Consider the following 16,472-nt stretch of genomic DNA (forward strand, 5'->3'; position numbering starts at 1 on the left):
ATTTAAAAAAATCGATATATTCATTGATATAAAGCTTTGACAAGGCATGTACGATAGGTTCAAGATCTCCATTCAAAACTGATGTTGTGTGTGTGTTTTGCAGTGTTTAACTCGGCCAAACTAACTACCGTTCACCATTTTCACCTGCAGTCGACTCTTCCTATTTCTCCCACATTCCAGAAAATTCCTCCCTCCCAACCAAAATGTGTGACTGGAGGGAAGGAATTCCTGCCGCATGCTACTGAGTTGAACAGGGTGGAGCTAAGAGAGTGTGTGTGTGAGAGAGAGTCAGTAGCACTGGAGCTGTTAACTTGACTGCACTATTTCTTAGATGCCAGATGCAACAAATCTCACTCAGACAAATCTCACAGCATGCCCTGTGTAAACACTACAGGCTGTGTATGTCTGATAAACACTGGTGATTTGCCAGCCTCCTTTCAGTTTTTAAATACTTTTCCACATGAATACAGTTCTACCACAGACTTCAGAGAATCGGAATATCATCGTCTCATGGAACAAAATTGAAGAAAAGAAACCTTTCTAATGTAAAACGTTATAAATACACTTTATTAATCAATGTATATCTTCTATCAACTATCACCAAGCAAAATGACATAACAGGGATTATATTATACTGAGTCACACAGAGGCCACAAAGTTAAACATCTGTATGATTATTGTTATTATTGAGGCATAGTGCAAGAAACACTGTGTGGGGGGGCTGAAGATTATTGTCAAACTTGTATGGGAAATGTTTTTTCTTGCAGTACAAAATCCACCTCTGTTCAGTCTTATTTTACATTTTTCCTCAATGTGAACTGTAGAAAAAGAAATATTATACACTTAATCTCAATGTGAACTGTAGAAAAAAAAAACATCCCGTGTGTCTTCCTTTCCATTCCCATTCTTACTCCAGTCATCGGCGGATGTCGTCCAGGGAGGTAAGTCTGCTCCCAAACAGCTGCTCCTCATAGGTCAGCAGCTGACGCAGGAAGTTCACGTTGGGTGCCGTGCATGCCCTTCTCTCCTTCAGCCAGCGCAGGGCATGGAGCAGTGACCAGCGTCGATGCTGCATGAGGAAGGCCAGCGTTAGTGCTGAGCTGCGACTCCTGCCCAGACTACAGTGGACCAGAACGCGTCCGGCAGGCTCAGCCTTCAGCGCAGCATTGATGAACCTGGATGCCAGGGGCAGTGCCTCCACCAGGTCCTGCTGGGAATCATCGCTCAGACGCAGCCTCAAGTAGCACAGCGTGTTGGGGAAGGCATCAGGACAGTTGGCAGTGGCATTGACCACATGTGTGATGTGTAGGTTCTTGATTATGCGGTAGTCAGAGGCGTGGGAGACCGAGCCCTGGTAGAGAGCTCCTTCCAGGATCTCTGAGGGGTAGATGATGAGGGTGTGCCGCTCAGGTTCCAGCAGGACCATGCGGGGCGTGCAGAGGAAAGGGTAGAGGGCATTGAAGGCTGAATATCCCCCCAGCAGGATGACAGGGTCCATTCCCAAAGCACTGAGCTGGAAGAAACAGCGATGTAGGTCTGGGGAGTCTGTCCTGGCCTTCACACTGCCCACTGAGCACAGAGAAGAGACATAGAAACAGTGACAGAACACAGACAGAGAGAAAACATCAGTACAACCAGACAGCCAGGTAGCTTTCAGCAAGCCTAAGTCTACAGCCATGGCTCTGTGAGGCTGTACTTACAGTACAGTGCTAACATGCTGATGCTAAGCAGATATAATATCTTATTTTTTAGCATGTTAGCAATCTAACATTTGCTGTCGGCACAAAGTACAGCTGAAGCTGATGGGATTGTCATTAGTTTTACAGATATTTATCTTTATCCTGAAACAAATTATTGGACAAACTAGAATGTTGACCTGCTGGTGGTGCTAGAGCAAAAGTGAGGGGATCACCAAAGTCCAACTCTGGGAACCCTAAATGTTTGTGGAAAATTGTATGGCAATCCATGTAATAGTTGTTAACATATTTCAGTTTGGACCGAAATGATGGATCAACTGACCAACAGGCTAAGATCACCATCTCTAGAATAATGCCACATAGCAAAAAATATGTTTTACTGGATTAATGATATCTCATTAATATGTTCTTTGTCTTTTTGTGAGAGTACATAAGTGTATTTGTGTGTATCCTCAGAGCTGAATGTGTATCGCTGACCTGGGCTGCATCCTTCCTCTGCATACAGCAGTATTATAGAATACTTCTGCAGCTCTATACAGCTGATCAGACAGCCCAGCTCAGGGTGGATCACCGTCACAGCGGCCCGTGCTGTCACCACGTGACTTTCCTTGTACCTAAAACACACATTAATTCACAAATATCCACACACATATAGATTATGTATCATAACTGCAACAGCCACTTTACACTATGTTCTTCTATGGCATTATACATTTCCTTAAAGATGAGGTAGGCGATATTCTATATTTGTTTTATATTCAACAAAATTCCATGAAAACACTAAAACCAACCATGCAGGACCCACCTCTCTGCACTGCGACAGTCCAGGATGAGAATATAATAAGGATCATACAAGGCGGGCTGGCCTTCCTCTGCGTTCAGCAGGTTGTATACTTGCTGTGGGGTGATGTAGCCTCGCTCTACACAAGCTGTTTCTGGAAGAGCGGGAACTAGCACCTCCTCTGGCTCACACACTGTATGCAGGCAGAAATGTCTCTGTGTGTAGTTGTGTGTGTAAAGCATTTTTTGTGCGTTAAGACGGAGAGAGTTGGAGGTAAAAATACTCCCTTTACCTTTGTTCCCAATAGGTATTATGGAGGAATGGTCACTGTCTGTACTATTGACCTCCCTGTCACAGATGCTGCTCACAGTTTGGGATGTGTTGACAGGCTCTCTGGAGGCAGTTCTACAACTGTTATTCACTCTGACACAGAGATACATACACACAGAGAAGTGCAATCTAAAGACATGAATACAGCAACATTACAGGAGACTAAACACAAAACCAATGTATGATGACTCTCCAATGCACTGTTTTACATTTTTACAAGTACAAAAAAACAACTCTTTACCTGGACAGTACTACGCCCATCTCGTTTAAGTCATTTGACAGATGCATCAGCTGTTCCCACCAGCCCTTCATTAGAAGAACATGCTATACCAAGAAACAAAGCGACAATGTTAAAAGACTAACTTAAAAAATATTCTCCCAAAAAGCCCAACAGGAAGTAACAAGGTAAAAAGATTTTAAAAAACCCACTATGCACTATTTGTTGTAGCTGTGATTCTTACTCAGCCCCTCTTCAGCCTCACCCTTAATTTAGCTGGTGGTCTTGGAAACCCAGTAACGGTTAAGTGCTCTAGAGGGCCACATGGTAGCTGGCTGTGACAGGTGACGGAGGAGAGACCTGTATAGGAGTCCTACTTCACCCAAATTAACTCCCAATAGCTGCAGTGTACACGGTAATTTGTTCAGGACAAGGTTTCAAGCTTTTCTTAAAACCATACAAAGATTACGGCAGCATTTAAATAACAGAAAGAAGAAAGGAATAAGGTAGGGTAAAAGTACATATAGCAGGGTATATATTGATAAACCTTGATACTACTGATGCTACATGAAAGCATTGAACTGAATATATAAAATATTCATTTGATCCTTCAATAAAATGTGATTTCACAAACTTCCTAAGATAAATTCATCCATGATAACAACATACTGTCTCAGAAACACAATAACCAATGTATTAACAATAACCAAACTATTTCTGACAACTTATAAACATCCCCCAATGTCCAACATCACACCGTATCCTCCACACCGATACAAAAGATTTTAACCTCATCCTAGCTGCCTCATTGAAATATTGAAGTTTTGAATCTTACTGTATGTTTTGCAGTGCCCCTCAGTTGTCACTCTCAGCCATGTCATCACCTCTCCTCCACCTTCACGTCACTTATTCTTCACTTTCCTTTAGCCACAGCCTCTCCTCCCCTTAACCCCTTCCCTCCTCCCAAACCACTGCCACCTCCCCATTACCCCCGGTTTCCTCACAGCTCCCTTCGAGATGTTTTGTGGCCCTCTTGCTGTTTATGATTACGACCTCCCATCAAACACTGTTGAACCCGGTCACTGTCTGTTTATGGATGTAGGTTCTTGATTCCAGCAAGTGAGTCAACAGGCTTCAATATGCATCATATATCAACCAGACAAACTTAAGTCAACATTTAACTCGATGCAGCTGGTCTGGTGCATTATACTGTTCCTGCTAATGCTCTTGTCCATGACATGTCCACTCTATGTTCTGTTAGTGTCAGATGTGTCACACTACAGCCCACATATTCCCATAAAGACAATATTATTGCTACTCCTAGTACAGATCATGAATTCAGGTATGTAGATAGACAGATAGAGTACTTGACTTAATGTCAGTGCAGTGTTACAGCAGCCAACATATGGACACTAGAAGAGGCAGATTTAAAAAGTATGTGTAGGGCAGTGAAGGAAGAAATGTTTGTATCCTTTACTTAGGTAAATACTACAACTACACTAAAAATACTTATAAGTAAAAGTTGTGCCTTAAAAATGTAATACTGCAAAGTATTACTTACAATGTTAAAAGTACTTGTCATGTAGAGTAACCCCTTTCAGAGTGTCATTATGTTTTCTGAATAAATAATACTGATACAGCGATATATAAACAACACTAATACTGTAGTTGGTTGAGGTTTAACTGCTTTATATACTGTTGGGTACTTTAATCAATAACGGTGAATCCTGTTGTGATCTGCATTGTTTTGTTTGTAAAATATGAAAGGATGGTCTTAAAACAACACTCATATGCCCATATGTACAGCTGTAATTGTTCCTTGTATTCATGCTGGCAGTAAAGATATTCTTAAAGTTCAGTGTAAGTGATGGGGGACAAAAAACACAGTCCTTGTTCTGTGTAAAATGCATTCTTATAAAAAGCTATAATGAGGCTTTTAAAAAAAAGAATATGAAAAAGAAAAAAAAAGCACCAGCTGCATGGAGTGGGCACCCTATAGATGTAGTAAAAAGACAATAACTTTGTAAATATCCACCTGGTTTGACTGACTAAAGCCTTATACATACATTTTTAAATGAAAGGAGGACTGTGTGATTTTGCCTCCATCAGTTACACTGCAAAATGTGTAGTTTCCTTTTTCTTCTTCTCTTTGTTAATTCCATTTTCACATCCAAACCAATTTTATAATAACAATCTCATTAACAATTGGCACCCCTTTAACGCCTCCTTTTTTTCTTTCTTTCCCTTTTATAGGTATTCTTTCCCCACTCCCACACTTTCCGTTGTCCAAGTGATAAAATAAGAGGTTCAAATATAAACTCTCCGTCAAAATGTAATAATTCTCAGTAATTTATCGATTATAGGTCTGCGTCCGGATAGGATGATGTCTGGCTCCCAGACTGCAGTCCACCTATTAGTGACCTCAGTAGGGATGGAGAGAGGGGATGGCTGGTTAACAAGGAGGATGTATTTTGGTAATTTTGCTAACAATGACCCTCAAATCACCTGAGTGTAATTCTGCGTTCCACACCCGGTATAGAGAATGACTGAGGAAAAATAAAAAAATATCTCATTTTGAAAAAACTGTATTTTCAAAAATATCTTGTTGTCATTATTTTCTTCATACTTGTTATTCCCACAAACAAAGCTTTGTGAGAGAAGGTTATGTGTCTACCAACATCAAAACAGAGCATGACTGCCCCCTGCTGTCCTCGTGAGTGAGTTTATTGTATATTTTATTTAAGGTGCACACCAGAATACATACAGCCTATCAGTGTGCACAGATCACTCATATCAGTGTACACATATAATTCCTATCAGTGTACACATAAAACTCATATCAGTGTATATATATACACACGTATTTCCACATATCAGTGTACACAAATCATATATATCAGTGTGCTTACATTTTATTGTTGGTAGTTGGGTTTTTTAACACTGGTTCCTGCAATACTCTGGATCCATCAGAGGCCCCCATGCAGGCTGCTACTGTGTTTGTCTGAGCTCCACAGTGCCAGACCTCCATCCTCTCAGTCAGTCTATTTACTTAAGCCCCCTCTTTATTCATGCAGCCATGTGGCTCTTGGACTCCATGATGTCCTCATGGAGCCTGTGTGCTGTGCAGCCACAGGGAAGGGCCAGAGGAGGGGAAAGGGAACATAAAGCTGTGGAAGAAAAAGTGTCAGGAATGTCACAAACAGGTGTTAAAGCTGGGGATGAAAAAAACAGAGCCAGGTTTACTCCCACACCAGCAGAGGGCATATCAATAAAGTCAGGAATGTCAAATCAATTTTAGATGGATAACACATTAACATAGCCGGTGAAATGAGGCTGCTACTTCTCACTATCCCAGATTATGTGTAATAAAATGTGTGAGCAAACACAGATACCCTAATGGATTCCACAGATGTTGTTTACCTCCGTTTACCTCCGGAGAAACAGACTTTTAATAACTGTCCACCTAGATTGCGTCTTTAATTATAGGAAGACAAACAGACGAGGACCAAAGTCCATCTGAGGGAAACAGGTGAGTTGAGTGTCCACAGCAGAGAGCAGCAGAGAAGAGAGCGGCTCATTCAGCAGGACGGTGGCAGGGACACGTTGGACAATAATATTACTAACCTTTAATAATGGTAGGCGTATGAGTGAATGGCACTGACAGCCAGGCAGAGGGGATGATTGGCGTCTGATTATTAAATATGACTTTATGAGGAATTTCATATGGTGAGTAAAGTTTCTCTCGCGCTTTTCTCACGGTTTCCTGCTTCTATCCGAATAATTAATTACTGTAGGACTATATATTTATATAAGTGCATACAGCTGTGTGTTACAAGTAGGCTATGACATTTCCGATGTTAGATTAAGGAGATTTAGTATAAGCAATGCATGTAGGCTATAAAGTGGGTCTATTATCTTACATAACTTTTATATACCGTTATTTTTGTTTCTGATTTTTTGTTTAGGCTACATTCTTGAAATGTCTTCAACTTAATTAAAAAAAATAAGTTTTAGCAATATAACTATTATCATAGACCAACTTTAATTGGTGTAAATATCGATATAGGCTAGATCTCTAATATTCTATTATTTAGCCCATATAAGATTAGTTCAGCATGTTTATATTCATAGTGATTTTTAAATAATGTCCTACATTTCCTGACTCATAATTAACTGGGTTATCAAGAGACATTTGCCTTGCAGCAGACACACCCATCAATAAAACTGAATTTGAAAATAGGGAACGCTTTAAATTATCCTCTCAGTTTACAGTGTAATTATTTGCAGGTCTACACACACTCCACAGACTGTATGTGTCATTTATTATATATAGTCAGTGATACATGGAGGTAGATGGGAACAAGATGTGAAGTTAGGGAATAAGGGGTAGGCTAGTTACTACTTCTGTACTGTTACTAGGGCAGATAGTCTACCTATTTTGTTATTAAGGGGTATAATGTGATCTTCTCAGCAACAATGCTGTACATTTGAGTGAATACGTTTTTGTTGTTGTAAAGTAGGTCTACCTGCAGTATGAGGTAACACATTTAACTTGTAAGACTTCAGCAGCCTGAGGTAGTTCAGATTTATGTGGGTTAACACTGTTACACTGATGTTACACTGTTGTCATTGTTGTTGGAAAACAAAACAAGAAGTAAAAAAGCTTTTTTATGATGAGGAAGTTGTAGAAGATGTTCACATATGCTACAGTAATGGAAAAACTTTACAGTCTTTGCATAGTATGAAAATATAAATATGGATGAGCAATGGGTTGTTTCATAACTTTCAAACTCAGCATGTCTCTTCTAAAGGTAAACTCCAAACCTTAACCCCATTTGGGTGCATTATCTATGCAAACATCTCTACAACGTTGCCACTCACTTCACCAGCAAACACGGATGTTGGACACTTGTTTGCGATGGTCAGAGATGGGCGTGCTTGTAATAGGATTAGTACCTGCTAGTTAAAAATACTTACTGTATGTGGGTTTTTTTTATTCCTCCAAAACACCAAATGTATTTGTATGTAAAATTATTTTTACATTAATACTCCTTTATTCCCTAACTTCACATCTTGTATCCCTATTTACATGTATGTATTATGTACCATTAAAAATTACACTGTACATTTGGGAATGTAATCTAAACAAATAAGAACAAGCCAGGGGCTGTTTTGCAATGGTGCAAAATAAAGTCCTGAATATAAGACACTTTTTGTAATAGTTTTAGAGATCACCTTTAAACAGCATCTAGTAGGCTACAGCAATAACAAAAGAGGGTGTTCTGACAGATGGTATTCCTTTCTGTTATTTGGAAGCCATATTGATTTTATTACTGGTTTATGATGTTATAGTCATTTGAATATTTCTTCTCCCGACACTGACTCTAGACATCACTCCCAGCAGCGGCAACCTCTGCACAGAATGACAGCATGTCGTTTAGGTAAAAGGTAATCCTACTGGCTTTTACAAATGGTTATTTCTGCTATTCTGGTAACCAGTAAAATGACAGCCAACTATACTTATGTAGACAAACTTTATTGCATGCATGCAAATATTTAAACCTGTTATTCCTGAAGGTTGTTTTTCCAAGAGCTTATCTGTCACAAATCATTATCTAGTTGGGGAGCATATAAAACATTAAGCTTGGCAAAAATGTCAAACATTGGTTAAAGGACGAGCTTTTGATTTTTTCTGCAATTCTCAGAAACTATATTTACAGCTGTGTGAACTGGAAAATTGTACAAACACAATAATGTGATTGTTGTTGCATGATTCTTGTCTGTTTCTGTGTGCAGTTCAGGGAGGTGGAGGAGGGGATGGTGTGCCTCAGTAACAAAGAGTCTTTCATCCAGTCATACACTGAAGCCACTGGTTCCCACCCTCTTCCTAGTGGTCGTGGTGATATACGGACTGGCTGACAAACTACGAAACTTTGTGGCCGGTATCTTCATCCCGCAGTACCACTACCCGTATGCAGTGGCTCTCTGCTTTGCCCAGGTTGGTGCCTGCTGACAATTCACATTTTAATTAGAGTGAATCCATCAAAAATGAAAGCACTGTTTGCTTGCCACCCGCACCTCTGCATTTTTATTAATTCTGGAAAAGAGTGACAGCACTGCACACTATGGCTTACATGCTGTTTAGTTTACACAGAGTACTAAGTCCTGACAGCTGGGGTTTTCCTTATACTGCAATTACATGTACCTTTATCTCTGAAATAAACAAACAGCTGACACACTGCGTGGCTCCAATGTCCACTTATTTGTTACACAGAGGTGACGTTAGACTGTGTCATGCTCATTTCGTGATTTGCTCACTTTCAGCTTAGCGCCTTTCTCAGTTTGGATGTGTGTGCATACTCCTATTTGTCTATAATACTCTGCCAACACAGTACAAAAGTCATACAATGCTCATAGTAAAGTAACATTTATTTTTTTAAACCCATACATACTTCATGTAGAAATGCTGAATTTAAAAAGTGATACTACTACTACTACTACTACTACTAGTAATAATAATAATAATAATAATACAAATAATAATAATTATGATGATATAATGTGTCAGTGTAAAAGCAAAGTGTGACTATTAAAGATGTTTAATAATTTTATTGGGTAGTTGGTAATCACTGATACAGTTTTCATATAGATACTTCATATCTATACAATGAAGTGTCGGCTGCTGGCTTTTGTAAGTCTGTCAGTGTTTGTGTGTTTGTGTGTGTGTGTGTGTGTGTGTGTGTGCTAGTTTGAAGGACAGGGCATGTGGTAGTATTAGTGGTGCCGGTGGTGGCGGGGGTCCAGTGTTGATAAATACTTGTGCATGATAGATGTTTAACCGAATGGCTGACCTGAGAACTGATATGTAAATGTGCCCCCGTCCAAAGGTCGAAATAACGGAGCTTTGTGAATTTCCGTTGTGTAAACGTGCGCACTGACCTTGAGTGTGATTTGATGTGGGTGTAATGTATGTGCGTTGAAGATAGCGTTTCTGACAGTTGACGTTGCACTATAGTAGCACACACACACTACGATTTACAAGTTTCAAAGTACAGAGACCGGAAGGGGCTGTAAAGACTGAATGACTGCAGGTTACCATGCTTCTAGTCCAGAGGTTAAAGTCGCATTTTGTCCACATGGCATATTGCTTGATGTCATATCAGTGCATCACAGGAGTTGGCAAGTTGCAAGCCCAGGATTTTTCATTCATTCAATAGAAAATAACTTTATTAGCCTCTAGCTTCTCAACATAATAAAACAAATAATAATAATGATAATAATAATAATAATAATAATAATACATTTATTTGCATAGCACTTATCTAAACAAGGTTACTAAGTGCTTGAGAAAATAAATGAGATAAAAACAAACAACAAAAATAAAATATAAGCAGGGGAGCTAGCTCGGCTCCTCTTAATGAGACATGATTTGTTAAAAATCAAAGGGGGTCCCTAAAATAATGACAATATCAGCCCCTCCAAAAGACATTTTAAAATGACTGATTTCTTTCTTTGATTCTTGCGATGGTTGTTGAGAGTTTTTTTTTTAAATGAAATTTCAGGACAAAGTGAAAGAGTTTATTAAAAATTCAAGTCAACTGATTCCAGTGAGACAATAATTCAGCAAATTTGCATTAACTGTTTGACTTCCTGGATGGAGTGGAATATGCTATTTTTGCCAAGCATTTCTATTTTTGGATTATGTGCAAACTGACTTTTGAAGAGGGTGACTCATCACTAATTCACTTTAAACATGATACTTCTATTCTTGCCATCACCATTGAAGCGTGGCAGCCCAATATCATTCACTTATCAGCCTTATCTCCTTGGGCAGGGAGTTCCAGAGTGTAGGGGCCCTGACGGCGAAAGCCTGATGTCCCTTAGTCACCAGCCATGACCTAATAAAACACAATAAATTGATAAACTTAGAAAACAAAGTGTAGTGATACAGATTGTGGCTGCAACCAACAATTATTTTCCACCAACAATTATTTTCCTTGTCAATTTGTCAGATCAGATATGAATGATAAGCTGATTAATTAAAAAATAGTTCATTAATTAAAAATTGTTGTCAATTAATTGTATATCTCTTCGCTAACTAATTTAATTGACTAATCATCTTAAGTAAATAGATGCCAGCACATTATTGGTTTGAATCATTTGTCCAACATTTAAAATAAATGTCAAAATATAATAATACCACTACTACTACTACACAACTTACTAAAATAATAATAATACTATTAACTAGATAAATACTAATGAATAATTTTATAATTAATAATAATAAAGCAACAGGTTTAAAAGTATTTTATTTAAATTGTGGTGCTTTTGGGGCTCTCGAATAATCTCAAGAGATACAGAAGTTACTACGCTTTCCACCATCTGCACTGAATATTGGTCACCCACGTGAGTTGTAGTGACTGGTTTGCTATTAGCGTCAGATCATCATACTACTGCTTTGTATTTGAGCCTTTAGTTCTGATATATACTGTAACTCCGTATATTGATTGTCTTTTCCAGGTCCTGCTCTCTCTCTTAGTCTTAAATCTCCTCCATGTCCTGAATCTGGTGCCTCTGAAGCATTACTCCCGGTCCCTGGGTGAGAGGTTGCTGGTGCCGTCTGTCAGTAACAGCATCCATGGCGTGATGGCAATGTGGGCCAAGGCTAGCTGCTCGTATGCCGGCCTCTACCCCGTCACCCTGCCTCTGCTGCCCATAGTAACCGTGGGCTTTAGTGTCTGCATGAAGCTGGCATCCCCACCATCTATCCACATCTCTGTTCTGATTTCCATTCTGAGTGGGACATCTTTTGTCATCACAGGTAAAAAGGATAGATGTTATTTAGAGGTGAAACTTGAGGTTCTTCACCTCAGAACAAATTGACCTCTAATTGACTTTCTCTATCTATCTATCTATCTATCTCTCTTTGTCTCTCTCTCTCTGCAGTCTCCCAGGGTCTGGCAGGTATCGAGCCTCTGGAGTACATGTATGCACCTCTGGCTTTAATCCTCCACAGTCTGTCCCTGACTTGGCTGGGTAAGGTGTCTGAGGCTGAGCGTCACCACCCCCCTGATGCCCAAGCCTCCATTTTTGACATCTACTACACCCAGCTGGTCAACCAGAGCTGGGTGCTGGGCCTCCTGTGGCTGCTGCACCCGGACAGTCCCTGGCAGGTGCTGAGTCGCGGCAACTGGCACAGCCTGCTGTTCCATGGATACCTGCTCGCTATTCTCCTGCTAGGGATGGTACTGAACTTCCTGGTCGGTATATCAGCTCTGTGTGTCTCCCCGCTAGCGGCTGCAGTGCTACACTCAGCGAAGCAAATGGGACAGCCGCTTTTACACCTTTTGTAGTTTTGAAAGGACTAAGAAAAATGATGACTGTTCTGTAGTGTTACTAGTATAGTACTATACTAGTGTATTTTAATGCACATCATTGACCACAATGCCATTTTATTCTTTGGAGAAAAACAAGTACAACTTTGTTTCTTCCGTTCACAGTAACATAACTTGTGCTACTGAGTCACTTTTCCTTACATAATATGATCAAATAATAATATTATAATACAGTCAGTTGACAGTGTCAGCAGAAAAGCAACCTGCATTCAAGTAACTGCAACCATGATAGCATATTGCAAACATATAAAAAGCTAATGATTTACAGTCGAGTCCAAAAGTTTTTTTTATTGCCATGCAACAGTGTTGGTAGTAATTGTTTTGATACAGCATGGTAGCTCAGTTCCAGTGCAAAAAGAATAGAGAAAAGAAAACAAGCAAACGGATGCCTAAACCATAACGACAACGCACACAAAAACGCATAAATGTGAAAATATGTACAGTGAATACGTTTGATGTGTACAGTTCAGTTCCCCAGAATATCCAGGTCAGATCAGAACTACTTTATTAAGATTATGTGGTTTGAAAATGACATACATTAAGACATTTAGATTACTCACATATTTATTATAACTACTAACACATGCACTGCATATGGCCTCAATACATATATTCTTTTTTAAGCAATTGAGAACCAGCATCTCTAAAGGACTGGGCTCAGTATATCCAAATCATTTAAAGACCCAACCACATAATTATCTCCTTGTTCCAGTTGGGTGGAGAACATTAGGTACTTTTTAACAACAATGATAGACAGACCTGTGGCCTTTATGAGACAGCAAGACCAGCTCTTCGACAATGAAACAAGTACTAATAAGCAGCATGGGTCAAACAATACTGGCTTTCTCTTAGAGCTAAAGGTGAGAGTAATATAGAGCAAATGTCAAGAATATTTTAATCTAATGTATATTCATGAGTAAATCTGAGGAGAATTGTACATTTTTTTACAGTGATAGTGGACACAGTGTTAGACCCAACACTATAGTATATGCGACATAATCGACTCATCAGTATTTAAGAGGTTTAAACTTTCATGTTTTATTGGATGAATTAGATGATAAAGTTCTGTGGAAGTTGTCCTTGAATGATTCTGACATTTTTTTCAGATGAGAAGGGATAATGATGAAGACTGGGTTGTTCATACTTGTAATGTTTACTTAACATTTAAACAAAGACTCTATACAAAGACTAAAACACTAATCAGGTTTGTGGACATTGCCCTTGAATGAATCTGACCGCTAAGGTTTATCAGATGAGAAGGGATAGTGACACTCATTTCTACATAAAGTTATTATCAAAATTACATTGTGCTGTAATGTAAGAATATGCTTTTATTATTATTTAATTAGCGTTGATGTATGTATATGTGTTACATTGAATATCTTACTATTTCACATGCTTAAAGGTCCCCTCCAGGCATGTATTAGACACATACTGTATACAAATAGTCTGCTTGGAACAATGTGTCTTATTTGTTTTTCCTGCTGCACAGAAAAGTATGATTTTAACATTAAAATCCTTAAAAAGGAATCTTCTACCTCATTAGAAAATCAAGAATCTATGAATATGCACATTGGCTCCACCCTTTAAAATCAGAGAACTTTTCCACTTTCAGCAGATGACCGAGAAAACCTCCTTCTAGAGTCAAACTCTGCACATACATGCACAGTGAAACTCTGCACATCCAACTGTAGGAACAAGAAGAACAACATAGTTTTGAGTGGAGGGGGCCTTTAAACAAGCACAGTGATAAAAATGTTGAACTACCTGATGATGGTGCACCAAAGAGAATCTGTATGCATTTAATAAACTGAAATGACACCGACTTTATTTCTGAAAATATTTATTCTTTTTTTTAACAACCAAATGCAAGTGCTGTCCAAAACCACAAACGGTGAACACATACCGACATCACACAAAGCAGCTTGTATCAAAAATCTAAATGGTTAAGTTATACGTTGCACTTCTAGTACACAGTGATTTCAATCAAACAGAGTTCAGTGAGTGAGTTCTGTAGTAGTCCTGCTTCATCCTGCCTTGGGCTTTGAAGCTAAAATGTGCTCTCTCCATCATACATAGTTGATGGGGACATATCGAAAATTTAATTTAGCAATTTCCAGGCTAATATGGACCAAAAAATCTTAATAATTGTATTCTTACATTATGATAATATTTTTTTATTATAATAATTTTAATTAATTTTAAAATTGATATTTTGTGTTTTTTTTCCAATCAGTGATATTTTGGGTTTATCTTGTGCACATGTATGAGCTTTCTTTCCTTTCTCTGTATTGTGTATTTATTATTAACTGTAAACTACAAACAATGCATGTTTAAACACATTCAAAAAGATTTGTTTTATGATACAGGAAATGCACCCAACGTGTTTTTCTTTCCTGAAGAATACAGTTTTTACAGTGCACATATTAAGTTTCAATGAGAAACATTAACTGTAAACAAATCCATGTTTGTTTACAATAAAAGCGCTACGGGACATCATCAAACTCCACGAGTGCTTTACAAACAGAAGTACTGTCAGTGTAATAAAGGCATTCTGCTACCAGCTTCAAGAGAAACCTCCTCAGCTGTAGATGCTGGTCCTTGATGCATGTTTGAACCGGCCATTTGTTGCCTCATTCGCTATCTGTGTCTACTTCTTGTCCTTTATGAGGGATCAGAGTTGGGTGGTAGGTGTATACCAAGACTCTGCAGCAGGTTAGAAGCTGGTCCGGCCAGTCCGGCCTGGCAGCTGAGGGACTCCAGCAGGTTTGTGACCAGATTGAGGTCGACGTCAAGAGGCTGGATCTCCTCCTCGGTCTCTTCAACCCCTCCATGTGCAGGGAGATCGTCTGTGGCTGAGAGATGATTGGAGCCATTGCCCAAGCCTGTCTTGTTGACATTCTGCAGAAAGGACAAATGTAGAAGAAGAAGTTTTGTAACTACATTCAGGATGACGAGTGAATTATTTCACCTAGAGGGTGTATTTTACCGTCACATTGAAGCTTTGTCCTATATTAGTGCTCATCAACTCCTCATCCATTTGGTCCATGTATCCCCTGAGACCGTCCAAAGTTTCTGTCCCGTTCATCTCTGCGTGACCAGAGGACCCCTCTTCTTTCTCTTCCTCATCATCATCATCATCATCATCTAGATCATCTGAATCTAGCTCTTCTTCGTTGTTTCCTATAAAAAATGTGACAGATTCAGTAAAGAGAGGAAGATGTGGGGAGTTTTTGCTAGTTGTTTTTTTCTAACTTCATAACTTCTACATACCGAGCAGTCTGTCCACTGCGTTGGCCATGGAGTCAGGGTCAAAACTGAAAGGCTGAGTTGAACTGCTCCTGGAATAAAGTAAAACAATGTAAAACCTGGAATGAAAAACTGTTGGTGGGACAATGCACATATAAATACTTTAGCCTAACGGGCAAGAGTGTGAATGCAGCAGCAGGGGGAGACCATGAAGAGAAAATTATGCATGTGTTACACCCAACTAGACATTAAAATGTCAACTGTACTCCAACATGTGTGGGTGAGTTTTTCTGTTCATTACCTTTTACTATCATATGGAAAATAAATACACAAACGATCCTAAGTCATTTTATTCAGTAACCCAAACGTGCCTTTGATGATCTCGGTTAAATACTGTTAAAATGAATCAGGCTTGGTGGCCAGATAGTCTCACCAGGGCAGTTCAGCACCCTCATGAGACGACACGGCATGGAGGAAGTTCTTCATCCCCTGACTGACTGCCACCAGGCTGTAACCGGCCTCCTTTTCCTCCTTGCCGCCCTCCATCTCCTTCCTCCTCTCCTCTGCACTGCCGACATGGTCTGTCTGTTTGGTGGAAGTGGAGTTTTTGCTGCCAGCAACAGCTCTCTCCCCGCTCCTCTCCTGCAACATACGCTCCAAATCCTGAGCTGTGATATCCAGCCAGCTGTCACCTGGAGATAGACACAAAGAAAAACTAATTACGGGAAATGGTTGAAAGAGAGACAGGGTAGAGAATGGAGGAGGCATACCAAAAAGGACAGAAACTGAAAAGGAATTGG

At 39.4% G+C, this 16,472-nt stretch overlaps 3 protein-coding genes across 6 annotated transcripts in view; 1 reads left to right on the top strand and 2 right to left on the bottom strand.

Moving 5' to 3' along the window:
* Nucleotides 1-830: 830 nt before the first annotated feature.
* On the bottom strand, nucleotides 831-3,069 carry LOC118329595 (serine/threonine/tyrosine-interacting-like protein 1). The gene is made up of 5 exons (XM_035663823.1): nucleotides 3,050-3,069; nucleotides 2,771-2,901; nucleotides 2,503-2,632; nucleotides 2,175-2,311; nucleotides 831-1,569 (listed from the first exon to the last, which is right to left on the bottom strand). Exons 1-5 carry the CDS (start codon nucleotides 3,067-3,069, stop codon nucleotides 917-919), a joined length of 1,071 nt encoding a protein of 356 aa, XP_035519716.1. The 3' UTR covers nucleotides 831-916.
* A 3,308-nt stretch (nucleotides 3,070-6,377) lies between these two features.
* si:ch211-248a14.8 lies at nucleotides 6,378-14,246 on the top strand. Of its 4 annotated transcripts, none has more exons than XM_035664045.1 (5): nucleotides 6,378-6,554; nucleotides 8,414-8,473; nucleotides 8,822-9,023; nucleotides 11,549-11,849; nucleotides 11,975-14,246. In XM_035664045.1, exons 2-5 carry the CDS (start codon nucleotides 8,448-8,450, stop codon nucleotides 12,379-12,381), a joined length of 936 nt encoding a protein of 311 aa, XP_035519938.1. In that variant the 5' UTR covers nucleotides 6,378-6,554; nucleotides 8,414-8,447; the 3' UTR covers nucleotides 12,382-14,246. The 4 variants fall into 4 exon arrangements, with proteins under 4 accessions (XP_035519938.1, XP_035519939.1, XP_035519936.1 ...); XM_035664046.1 differs by having other exon boundaries at nucleotides 8,414-8,466; XM_035664043.1 differs by lacking the exon at nucleotides 6,378-6,554 and adding an exon at nucleotides 6,570-6,751 and having other exon boundaries at nucleotides 8,414-8,466.
* A 58-nt stretch (nucleotides 14,247-14,304) lies between these two features.
* The window catches only part of ecd (ecdysoneless homolog (Drosophila)), a 5,516-nt gene continuing 3,348 nt past the window's right edge, over nucleotides 14,305-16,472 (bottom strand). The window contains 4 exon segments of the mRNA XM_035664041.1: nucleotides 14,305-15,324; nucleotides 15,413-15,606; nucleotides 15,697-15,764; nucleotides 16,106-16,364. Of these exon segments, the coding sequence (XP_035519934.1) occupies nucleotides 15,088-15,324; nucleotides 15,413-15,606; nucleotides 15,697-15,764; nucleotides 16,106-16,364 (758 nt within the window). The 3' untranslated portion in view covers nucleotides 14,305-15,087.

This window comes from Morone saxatilis, unplaced genomic scaffold (genome assembly GCF_004916995.1).
Source record: "Morone saxatilis isolate NCDOM2014 unplaced genomic scaffold, NCSU_SB_2.0 Contig19, whole genome shotgun sequence".
In the NCBI taxonomy this organism is placed as follows: domain Eukaryota; kingdom Metazoa; phylum Chordata; class Actinopteri; family Moronidae; genus Morone; species Morone saxatilis.

Excerpts from the sequence above, each read along its gene's own strand:
- LOC118329595 (XM_035663823.1), bottom strand. The coding sequence starts at position 3,069 with ATGGGCGTAGTACTGTCCAG. Across the intron at positions 2,633-2,770 it reads AATACCTATTGGGAACAAAG|AAACAGCTTGTGTAGAGCGA; the intron begins GTAAAGGGAGTA and ends CCGCTCTTCCAG. Across the intron at positions 2,312-2,502 it reads GACTGTCGCAGTGCAGAGAG|GTACAAGGAAAGTCACGTGG; the intron begins GTGGGTCCTGCA and ends TGTGTGTTTTAG.
- si:ch211-248a14.8 (XM_035664043.1), top strand. Across the intron at positions 8,467-8,821 it reads AATGACAGCATGTCGTTTAG|TTCAGGGAGGTGGAGGAGGG; the intron begins GTAAAAGGTAAT and ends TTCTGTGTGCAG. Across the intron at positions 11,850-11,974 it reads GACATCTTTTGTCATCACAG|TCTCCCAGGGTCTGGCAGGT; the intron begins GTAAAAAGGATA and ends CTCTCTCTGCAG.